This window comes from Pituophis catenifer, unplaced genomic scaffold, assembly GCF_029215685.1.
Source record: "Pituophis catenifer annectens isolate HBS135680 unplaced genomic scaffold, rPitCat1.0.hap2 SCAF_6, whole genome shotgun sequence".
In the NCBI taxonomy this organism is placed as follows: domain Eukaryota; kingdom Metazoa; phylum Chordata; class Lepidosauria; order Squamata; family Colubridae; genus Pituophis; species Pituophis catenifer.
Genome location: NW_027256886.1, coordinates 34,515,347 through 34,527,800, shown reverse-complemented (window position 1 = coordinate 34,527,800; position 12,454 = coordinate 34,515,347). Strand labels below are relative to the sequence as shown.

Sequence of the window (12,454 nt, the reverse complement as noted above, 5' to 3'; positions counted from 1 at the left end):
AAAATTCGTCAGAGTTCGATTTGTGATGGATGCATTACTGGGACCTGACATTAATCCAGAACTGCAAAAATACTTCGCTCCAACCAGAGCTACATTTCGGGGTCCTGAGCCCCGGCTGCTCCCTGGTCAGCCCAGGGAACAGGAAGACTCAGGAAGATGGAGGAAGGGAAGAACCAGACAATGGTGGTGGGAGTTGCCTGACAGAATAGCAGCCCCCCCCCATGAAGGCCTGGCAGCCAGCTGAGGCGGCAGCGGAGGATGCCCTGCCAATATGTGCACAGCCAGTGTCCAAAGTTCAGTGCCTGGCCGGGGAAAGCCCAGGCCGAAAGAAGGGAAATGCCCAGCTCCACAATTTGTCCCAGGAATCGGCAGGAAACTTACTGGAGCTGTCGCAGAAGGGACATATGGCCATCGCCACCCAAGGAAGAGAGTGGGGTCCCTCAGCTCTGGGTGGCTCAAGGCCGCACAATCCCTTGACACCAGGCCACGATCAGGACCTGGGGATCCTCCCGAGGGATTTCAGCGAGACGAACCATGGCTGCCCGAGGCTAAGGAACCTGCAGAGTGACTGGAAACACCTCTGCAGTCCCACACCAGAGGCAAAAAACCCTGACCCAACCAAGCAGAAGAAGAAGCCATGTAAGAGGAAGGAGAAAGGGAAATTTGCCTGCCAGGCTGCAGAGGTCTCCGGTCCCCCAGCTGATGGAAAGAGAGCACCAGTGACCTATGACAGCGACAAGGGCGAAGATGACCTGATAGTGAGTGAACCCATCTGCTCCTTTCCCATAAAATCAAATATAATAGCGCCAAAGACCAGGGCCCAGGAGCAGCTAGAGGCGATAATCGACACAAATGAAATGGGCCAGCACCGAGACCACCTCCGATTCGTCGTGGTGCCAAAAATGAGAGTGGCGGTAATCCTGGGATTGCCGTGGCTTTATTTATTTAATTTATTGATTAAATAAATACATAGCATAGTATGATATTGGAAGAAAATGTCTCATCATCTTCAGAACAATATTGTGTCACTTCCATCATATGTGCTTGCTTTCTGGCCGGTCTGAATCCATCCCAGGGTCACAAACAGGCCTGTTTTCACTTGAATTACATAACTCACATCACAGTTAAAATGGCGTAGGTTCTCTCTTAAAATAGAATCATAGCTGCATTCCAGATCTCAAATATTCCCAGAGGATTTCTGATAGTAGCAGTCATCACAGTAATATGAACAAGGCTTCCTTCAAAGGTAGTGTTAATTCAGACTGCAAAATATAAATCAAATCCTTTAGGTTGAGTTCAGCCACTATTTACAATCAAGAAGCAAAAGCCATTTACTTACTTGCCAGGGTTCCTTTGCTGAAATATATAAGGGGGTCTGTTCAACTTTTCACAAACTTATTGTGTGACATTGCTTCTATTTTCCTCTGTTCCTCATCAGCTTCACCAGAATTGCAATGTTGCTTATGAGAGCCAAAGATTAGACTGAAGAAGCAATTTTCATGATCAAAACTGCAACGAACTCAACAGAAATAAACTTTTATTAGAGCTTTCTTTATTGCAAAAGCACTCAAAATAGGATTTGCTTCAATATATAGGTTTTCAATATGGTCATGCTCTAGGTGACACGAGATCATTGCAGTCAAGTGAAGGGTTATAATAATCATGAACTTTAGGACTAGCAAATCCCATCAGCCTTTCTTGATAGGATTATGTAATATGTCATACCTGGTACAGTAATGTAACATTCCATATATGACAGGGATTGTCACCCGACAATGTCTGAGTTTTTATTGTTTACTTTGATGACATCACTAATTAAAACTACTGAACCTGTTATAAATTAGGACACGTTTTAAAAATAACAGGTAAAATAGTTTGAACTTCAGCATCTGCAGAGGGACAGAGAAGAAAGACTGTTTTGTTAACAAGGGAGCAACAGTATAGATTTGTTAATAGGACTTTATATGAGGAAACAAAGCAGAGGATGACTAAACAATCACAGATACTATCATAGAGGACCAAATATCTACTTCTTATGCCAAAGATGGCATACGTATAATGTAAAACATACATTTTTTCCATATCTCAAAATGGGAAAGATGTGTGCTTCAAGCAATCTGGTTATATTAGCAAAGGATTAATTATATTTTCTGGCAAAAAAGCAAATCTTGAGTGAATGTGAATCCAATTTCTCTCATCAGGAAATATTAAGCAACTTTTGCTGCGGACAATTATGAGAAACAAAGAAAAAGGTGGATTGCTCATTTCTCAGTTTGCTGTATGATTTAACTCTAACATCAAAAGGTTAACTTCTAAACTTTAAATCATGTTCTGATCTGGAAGCCCCTTTTTCTAATTTTCATAGTAATAAACCCTCTGAGACCATCCCTTGCCACAGTGATATAACTTTCTGCTGACATAACACTTAGGGGTGTGCAAAGCAATCAAAAGGAGTGTTTCACAAATCCTATTAAGCACAAGCAAAGCATCTCTCCTTGGAGTAACCACCTCTTTTGACAGGCTGACACAGCTGCTTCAAAGGCTTTTCCTCCACTGTCCGTACATGTGTATGCAAATGCAGAAATGATCCACTGCCAATCTCGGCAGAAATGTTGCCTATGCATGCACATACATACAAGCAGGACAATCCTGAAAGCAGCCAAGCAAGAAAGAATGTTTCAGTCAAACAGTGTGTTTTGCAAAGCACTTTTTATGAATTCATTGTATATATGTGCAAGAGTAAGACAACTTTTACATTTCAGAAGCAGCCATGTGTGCCTAACAAAATACAGCAGACTGTCTAACAATTTGAAGAAAAGTCCTCGATTCATGCTTCCATGTGTTGCAAAGCACCAGTTTTGATGCTTTATACATCCTTATGTCCTAACATTGGTAGGAACTTACAAATGACAATCAGGGCTGGACTCTCATATGAACACACCAAACAGGAAGAGGAATTATATCAACTATAATGCTATGGAAATACTACGGCAACTTGAAGAAAGGAAAGATATTTCCAATACAAAAGAAGCCCCACAGGCTAAATCTGATACAGTAAATCAAAGTCCTGAGATGACAAAGCCATGTCCCCATGATACTATAGTATCAAGAAAAGTAGTAGATGTTATATTTTATTCCAAAGTAATAAAAAGTTTATCTGCGTGTGGTGAAATTATTTTATGTATTTTTAAATTCACAGGCAATCTTTATCTAAGAATAGACAGTATTCTAATGTTATAGGCATAATCCCGTATTACATAATTTCATGTAATGCTGCTGCTGTAAAACAAGACAGAAAATAGCTTACATTATAAAAACACTATTTTTTATACTGAGTGGAGAGTTGTGATATAAGGGGGTCGAAATCAGTATTAGCTTTGATTGGGAGGATTCCTATTTCTGATTGTGGAGGCACCAAGAGTTAGATGGCTCCCTCTTTCAATGGGAAAGAGATTTAAAACAGCTCTCCCTTCTCTTTAATTGGAGAATGTGTGCCATAAACTGGATTTCTCAGTGCAGGTGAGAAAGAAGAGTTGAGTCAGGAAAACTGCAGAGAAGCTGGGGAAAAACTTCTGGTTCAGAGATAAGCAACTCAATGGGAATCTCAGGACCCAAGGACCCATCCTTGGAGCTGTTATCTAACAGGCAAGACTTGCTGAAAGAGCCAAAAATAAGCCCACCGTGTGCAGCAGCACAAGTGTGAAGTTTTACAAACTATCTCCGGGAACAGAAGACTATGAGTGCTGGGTAGAAGAAAGGCTATGTCAGGAGAGAAGTAAAAAGGGATTTCAAATGTAAATGGACTGAGTTTGGCTACAAGAGCTGAAGACTTGGGAAAATAAAGTATCCAAGAGTTAGGGAATAGTCAAGACAAGTCACTATAAATGTGTGACTAGGAATAAAAATGTACAGTAGAGAAGCAATTATAAACTGCTATAAAGCAATAAAAAGACTCTAGATTAAGATTGATAGGAATATATGAATAGGAAATACAGAAGGCACCAATTTATAGTTAACATTAGGTCAGAAGGAAGATTTTAATTTTGTTCAATAAAGCAAACCCTAGTGGGGCACAAACAAACCTAAGCCTTTATGTCTGTCATCTATACCAGATTAACAAAAAAGAAATCCACTAATACTGAGATTTTTATTTATTTATTTATTTATTTATTTATTTATTTATTTATTTATTTATTTTGCAATAAAACACATATAAAATCAATGCAATCTGAATCAAAAGAAAAGAAAAAAAGAAAAACACCATGTAAAGTAAGCAATAGCAGTCATTTAAAAACTAAGGATTACAATCCTATTAAAAAGTCTGCAAAATATAAAAGTCTTCACATAGCATCAAAATGATGCTGATGTGGACACCAGTCAAGCCACCATAGAAAAACTCTGATCCTTATAGAGACCCTTCACTTCCTTTGTACAATTCTCATCTTCTCATTAGCACTAAGTATTACTTCAGCCACCTGGCTGCAACTCCCAGCTATAACTGAGAAAGGCCATGACTTTTCTGCATCATAATTTGAAGCTAAACATAAAAGAGGACACTGATACAGCAGTCTTGATTGTGACAAGAACATCAGCACACAGATCTTTCAAAGCTACAGGACAGACAGTGTCATTTGCTTCCTTAGATGTTAATGTTTTCTCAGTAAAGTTTTTTTTTTAAAAAAAAGAAAAACAGAAAGATGTCCAAAACATTCAAATCATCAATAACATTCTGAACCCTTATACTCACCAACTTGCCATAAAAATTACATGGCTTAATATCACCCAGAACAAGATGCTTCAGAATACATTTCTAAAATGCTTCTATCAGATTAAATATTTTCAGAATTTGAAGGATCAGCACTTAACTTGTGAACCCAACCAAACAAGGACAGTGGACGGGTTTTATATGTATTATTCTTTGCAACTATATTCACAAATGCATTTAATACAACACATACTTATACACAGACAGACACTGATGCTATAGGAATTCTGAGTATTCCAGATACTCAGTATGGTCCTGCAATAAAAAGTACTAAACTCATTTCCCCAGAAATTCTCTTCTTACCCCAATGGATGGTACGTGTCTTCCACAATTTTGAGCCCTCTGCCAGAGGCCTGGAAGGTTTAGACTTGTGTGCAGTTATCTTAGTTCTTCCTAGCAAATGCACTTTTTTTGGAGACAACTGCTGTGTTGTTTCTGGATTTGCTGGAACTACTTTTCCAGTTTAGGAGACACAGGCCCATGTGTTTTTAACCATCATTAGGACCAGTTTGGCCTTTACTTTCAGCAACTTCTCTAGTTCCTCCTTCAGGCTCTGGCACTTTTCCAGCTCTTCATATTCCTTCCTGATGTTGCTATCACTTGGCACCAGTACATCTATCATCACCACTGTCTTCTGCTTTTTGTCTACTGCCATGATGTCTGGCTGATTAGCCAGTACTTACCTGCCTGTCTGGATCTGGAAATTCCACAGGATCTTAGCTCTGTTATTCTCCACAACCTTCAATGGAATCTGGATTTCAGAGGACCTAGTCCATATATTTGCAGATGTTCCTGTACACAATGCTAGCTACTTGATTGTAGTTTGACTCAATGTGTGCTGTTCCTGCTTGCAATTTACACCCTATCTTTATGTGTTGGATTATCTCTGAGGCCTCTCTGTACAGTCTGCACATTGGATCCTGCCTAGTATACTATTTATTTATTTATTTATTTATTTATTTATTTATTTATTTATTTATTTATTTATTAAATTTTTATACCACCCCCTCTCCCGAAGGACTCGGGGCGGTGAACAGCCAGAATTAAAAACACACAATACAAATATTAAAATACATTAAAACAAAATTAAATTATCTTAGGCTTCTCCAATTTAAAACCCCGTTTCCCATAAAATTCACTCAATTAAAAATTTTTAACCCTTGGTTAAAAACTAACTAACTTACTAACTCTTGGTTCTATGGATCTAGGTCTTAGTGCCTGTTCTTGTGCTATGAGCAGTTCCTCGGTGCTGTCTTTTAATTCAGCCCCTTCCAGCACCACCACATCAGCTATCTCATGCAGAGTCTTGTTTTGTTACTGCACTTCCTCCATATGATTTTTCCAGTGGTGAAATCCAATTTTTTTTTACTACCGGTTCTGTGGGCATGGCTTGGCGGCGTGGTGTGGTATGGCTTGGTGGGCATGGCAGGAGGAGGATACTGCAAAATCTCCATTCCCACCCCACTCCAGGAAAAGGATACTGCAAAATCCCCATTCCCTCCCCACTCCTGTGGGAAGGATATTGCAAAATCTCCATTCCCACTCCACTCTGGGGCCAGCCAGAGGTAGCATTTGCTGGTTTTCCAAACTACTCAAAATTTCGACTACTGCTTCTCCAAATTAATCAAAATTTCCACTACCGATTCACCAGAACCTATCAGAACCTGCTGAATTTCACCCCTGGATTTTTCTCCAATGTCTGCTGCTGCTGTTTTAGGCATTCTCTCAGCACTGATGTTCAGGTGCCATCTTACTGATAAATCCAGGATGCTCTGGGTTTCATCCAGGACAGTGTCTTTGACAAAACTCTTCTCCTTCCCTCCCTCCCTCCCTTCCCCCCCTCTGTCTTTGTCTCTCTCTCTCTCACGCACACACACCCACACACTTACAGAGTGAAATTATATTTATGAATACTCACACTACAATATTTTTCTGCTGAGAAATAGAACTTGAATGTCAAAAATGCACTAGAACGATAGAGAATTTTGCATAGACAGGTTGCCTCAGTATTACAAATATTTATAGAATAACAGCTTTGACACCACCATGAACATTATTCTTCTTTCTTTACTGATGTCTAGTTATTCTAAACTGTTATCTTCTTTATCCCTTTTGAGCATTTCCCAGAAGTGCTCAGGCAAAAAAGAGCATGAAGCCAAAATTCCAAGAAACCCAAAACCCCCACACCCTGATAAAACATTAGATCTGTAATCCTGTTCACGTTTACTGAAAAGTGAATTTTATTGGAAAAAGAACCAGGGCTCACCTCTGAGCAGATTTATTTCACCCTGGTGCAATATGAATGTTCAACAACTCTTAAGACATTTTAGAGAAGGTTTGCTCATGCAATAAAAGTGCAGCTGTTACTTAGTTGGGAGTGGGATAGGGTGGAGTGAAAATATAAAAGTTATTTCATGCAGCTATTATAGATTATTCCACTATTTCACTACAGCATGACTTTTGAAATTTTTTGAAGTTTGGAAGCTAGCCTTTTTCTTCGCAAATCCCAGGTTCTCCTTCCCTCTCATAGCTACTTGAAGTTTATTTCTAGTACTCTATAGTTAATCTTTGTATTTGCAAATTAAAATTCCTTGATTTCTTCTTCAAAAATTCAATAAATACTCACTTAATAAAAACAATAGTGTATAAATTTGTGGGATTAACTTTGATTCAGTTGTCAAAAGATATTCCATATATAGCATTCATATAGTGATAAAAATCATTCCTACCTTCTATTTTATATCCCAGAATATAAATCCAAAGACAACAGAACTATCATGATAAAACATGTCAATTTTAACAAAAAATATATTTGATAACTGCAAATGCACACTTGCATTAAAAGGCAAAGGTGCTATTTTTGATGTGAAAAAGAATCATTTAACTTTTCTACAAAATGTGCTTTGCTGTGGTCCACCTGTGATTGAGTTAAAACTGATGTTATAATTTTTTTCCCCCACTTTTCATGGCTCTTGCAACAAAGTGGTCTGGATTAAATTCTTTCTTGGCATGGCTCCAAGAACTCCCTAGGCTTGCAATTCAGAATCATTTGACTCTGCATTTATTTCCCCCTGCACCAAATGATCACAACAATCTCATTTGCTGAGGCAACAGACTCATTTTTCTGTGCCCTGGGTTGTCAAAACGAGATTTCCTCATAGTTTGGATCAGAATGCAAATACTCAACTGCTACAGGGTTTAGCTAACAAAAGGAACTGTGCAGAATTCATATAACCTTTCAGGAAAACACATACTCAGTTTCAGTGCCACTCTGCCTTTCACTTTATTGAGTTGTCCCCTAAAACGAGAGGTGTTTCTGGAAAAATGTTTTGCACACCTTTCATTTATATTTGGAATTCACAGAGTGATCAGATAATTGGCGAAAAGCTAGGAGAAGCCCATCTAGATTCCTGTTTCCCTCAAAACAGGTGATATTCCTCAAGAGGACCGAGTCCTTCTTTTGTCTTAAACACACTTTCTGAATTTTTGCTTCTTGTTTGCTCTCCATCAGTCAAGGATAACACGAGAGAGACATTTATGTTATAGATAAAAGAAATTACATGATATGAAATACCTAATGACTTGAATCAGTGCATCTGTCCTTGACCCAGGCATCATCAGTTTGTGCCATGCATAGCATGGCTGTGTCATCCATTCAGATCCTAAGGAATGTGACACCAAGCAACTGCTCCTCTTGTGTCCATGAAAAGTAGGCAATGATGGAAAGAAAAGCTATCTTCATGTTAGCTGCCCATGTGAAGGGGGACTGAATGAGATAGCAGCTGCTCCTGAATCTCTTTCTCCTCACACACACACCCCATACACACAGGGGGGGAGGGAGGGGGGAGAGAGGGAGAGAGAGAGAGAATATAAAGTTTACCTTAGTGGAATAGACATACAGTATTGAGACCCAAAAACTATTTCTGCCCACTCTCTGGATGGCCTAATCCTAACTGCAGCATGATAGGGTAAAAGCAGCTGAATCAACTGCTTATGAAAATCCCAGCTGACCCTTCTCTCTTCTGTTGTATCCTCAGTTGTGTTTCTCATTCTGTGCCTATAGACTCAATCATTCACTGTAGTAGATGGACTCACCTAAAGGAAGCTTCTATGGTGACTTTTCTATCAGGCTATTAAAGGGCAGTAAGGCAGGAAAAACTGAAAATTTCAACACTTCTATCCTATCTACAGTTTGAAGGAAGGTGTTTGATTCTGCTTTGGTCTCCCTCCACCTGTGAATGGAATGACAGAGAGGATGATTGTAAGTCTCAATCACTCACCTGCTATCTCCTTTTAGGAGCTCTGTTGCCCAGCAGATGTGTGAAAACCTCCCAAATTCATTTTGAAACTTATAGTCCAAGCACATCTGGAGATCAGCTTTTCTGTTCATCCATTTTTGGTGGCCTCGATCTAATAATGCCACATGGAGGGAGGTAAATCCATTATGCTAAGTAAGTAAATAAATAAATAAACAAATACTGCATCTACCTTGGGGTCAAGGAAGGTAAAGGGTAAGAGAAGAATATCTAGCAGAAATTATAGTAGTTCTTTGAAAGAAACAATGAGATAAGAATGACTATTGCCTGTGGTCCAGTAAAATATAAGCTAAAAGGCACCCAAAAAGAATAGGAACAAGTTTATCTGTTCTTTAATCTTCAATCCACAGCAATTCTGTCTCTAGCAAGCTTGGTGAAGGAACATGAGGTGGGTGAAGGCCACATGTTGGTGAAGGACTGCATGTGGGTTTTCATACAATATACCCACAAGTAATCAACACAATTTTTTGGCCGAAGAATATCTAGAGATTAATAAAGTTCATAATAATAAGATAAATAATAAGACAGCTGTATAACTGTATTTTATTATCAAAATTGTATTTTGATTATATTAAATATTTAGATTTTTCTTTCTCAGTGAAGCGCAAAAACTATAAATAAGTAAATCTGATAACCCAGTGTGTAAAATGAAGTTTAAATATAAGTGTGCTGTCAAAGATGCAGTATATATGTAAGCAAGTAGATTTTGTTAATGATTCAATTGTCTGATTCATAAATTAGCTATAAGTGGGGCACTAAAATATAAATAAAAGGGTTTTTTTTTTCAAATTTTAAAGGTCATTGGGTCTGTAGAAATATTGTGTAATACATGGATTTCTACTACACAAAAATAATTATATGATGTTTAAAATTAATATTAAATGCTCAGCGACTCCAAACCACTGTTTTGCAGCCCAAGGTACCTCATCCAACATTACCATCATAATTTAGCCATTTCCTGCCCCGCCATTCGGTGAACTCAAGTGGGAAAAAATTGTTGAATAGGGTATGAAACACTGACAAAACTATCCATCCTCTCAAACACAGATGAAATCCCATCCCTCCTCATTTACATAGGACTCCACCCACAACATGTTGTGGTGCTTGCCCTCTGAAGGAACATCCTGTGGCACCTCTGACCAATCGAACCTTCAACCCTGTAGACATCCTTAAAAAAACCAAGTTTTTACCCCAAGTTTTCAGATAGATTGCTGCTGGTGTGCCTTTTTGATGTGTAACATTGCCTGGGCTATAATATGTTATTCCCTCTGTAAAGCTCTGTTTTTATATTTATTGTCTCTTTTTTATGTATTCTAATGGTTTATAATTGTCCACTTCCCAGATTCTTTGTTGAATTGGGGAACCTTAGAAATCTGATTATCAATCAATTATAAATATGACACAATCTCCTCCAGCTCCCAGATTGTTAGCAAATATGCCCGAGTACGCAAACATATTTGAATGTATAAACTCACCAGAAGCTTGGCATTTAACTGGCAAAAAAGTTGCCTATTCCCGCCTTCAGTTTGATTTAGAAATCAGTACAGATGCCACTGACAGCTGTACCAGCCTGCCATTCCACCCACAGCCCTAACATTCTCAAATTTCTCAAATCCCACCTTTTCCCACCTATCTCCCTGTTGTTGTTTTTTTACAGGGAAGGAATGAAGAAAAACGCGATCCATGTGCTGTAAACTTCATAACCCATTCCGTTTCGTTTGAAAATCCAGTCTCTACTTTATTAATTGCTCGCTTCTTCATCCGCATTGACTGCAACGGAGACCAATCCGGTCAACAGTCATACTCCTCTTTCGATCTTTCCTTCGGGACGTTCTTGTCCTTTTAATGAGCTCGCTATTTCGGCGGCGCCTGTTCCTTTCCAGTTTGCAAAGAAAGGAGACTGGTTCGGCCGAGTCCAATTCCCGGTTTGGATTGCGCCTTCCTAAAGGCGACCGAGCAGACAAGGTTTGTCCTTGCACGAATAACTGATTATGTTGCCTTGCACACCTGCGCTCACCCGTCGGGTCAATATGTTCAAGGTCCCTTAGCTCCAGGAACCCAAACAATGCCAGAAGTTAAGGTTTTGCAGGGCGTTATCGCGACCCAGACACAAACACCCCACATACTCCGCCTTGTATATTAGCCTTGGAACTACTGTACTCAACGCAAACAAAGTTAAGTTGCACAAAAGGTTTATTTTGATAAAGGGAGACTTTCCACTCAGGGCTGCACCATTTAAACCCTCGTCGCTTTCCCCCTCCTGTCCCCCAAGAGCCCTCATTTAATGTCTCCGAGACCTATCAAAGGGCTGGCCGGATTGATGTTCTGCTTAACCCTCTCTATTCAGACGTTCGCAAGTGGGGGCAAGAGTACAGGAGTTAAGTTGTGTTTTTAAAGAGGGGGAAAGAGGGTGTTTGAACGATCCTGGCGTCAGGGTGGGGTGGGGTGGGGAAATCGTACTGACCAGTTGTGGGAACATCAGGAACCAGCTTGATGGGACCGATCTGCCGCATCTGAAACGCCGTCCTGACTTCGTGGCAGCTGGGATTCTTGACTCCAGAGACCCCGCTGCATAGTCCGGTGGCCGCTGTCGCTAGCAGTAAGAGCTCGAAGCGTCGCCAACACAAGGAGACTCCAGGAGGACTGTTGTCACCGGCCATTTCCACATTCCCCACAAGGGACAAAGATAAACCAGGGGACGCCCAACACACGTCCCAAGAAAGAAATCGACACGCACCCACTCACGAAATGAGGGAACAGGAGGGAGTGAAAGAGGTGGCAGCGAGCGTTCAAGTTGAGAGACAGAAAAAAAAAAAAAAACTTGCCCTGGATAAACTTGCGAGCTGTGGGCGGGGGATTGAAAAGAGGGGGGGGAGTCCCGCGGAGGTCCTGCACCGAACCTCTCGAAGCCCTGATCCCGAGAACAGCAACGTTCCAAGCGTGGAACGCTGCAACTCTTAGAACGGTCGCTTTTCCCGCGGGCGTTCGAAGAGTTGGATACCTAAAAGATCGTCAGCTGGGGAGAAGCCAATGTTCGAAATATGACTTTTCCTCCTCCTCCTCCTCCTCCTCCTCCCTGCTCTGCCTCCAATGAACACGCCCGGCAGGAGGTGGTGGTGGTCCTGCAGCCCATCCTTCTTTATTCCGTAGTTGCTGTAAGAGGAGCAATCGTCCTATTTATTAGCTTGCGCTATAGGTTACACTTTTCCCAATAAGGACCTTTCTTTTTAAAAATGCTTTTGCAGAGGAGATCCGGTGCAAACTCGTGCCGGATACTTTTTCTTCATTGCAATATACTCCAATGCTACACCTGCGAGTATTTGCTTCCCTTTTGGAGGAAAAAAACTTTTAAAGTAACTTTTCTTTCCTCAAA

At 40.2% G+C, this 12,454-nt stretch overlaps 1 protein-coding gene across 1 annotated transcript in view; it reads right to left on the bottom strand.

Annotated features, from left to right (window-relative positions):
* LOC139318236 (glypican-5-like) overlaps positions 1–11,928 on the bottom strand; it is a 318,571-nt gene extending 306,643 nt beyond the window's left edge. Inside the window, exon 1 of the mRNA XM_070945581.1 lies at positions 11,546–11,928. Within this exon, the coding sequence (XP_070801682.1) occupies positions 11,546–11,741 (196 nt within the window). The 5' untranslated portion in view covers positions 11,742–11,928. The remainder of the gene's footprint in view (positions 1–11,545) is intronic.
* Between the last annotated feature and the right edge of the window lie 526 nt (positions 11,929–12,454).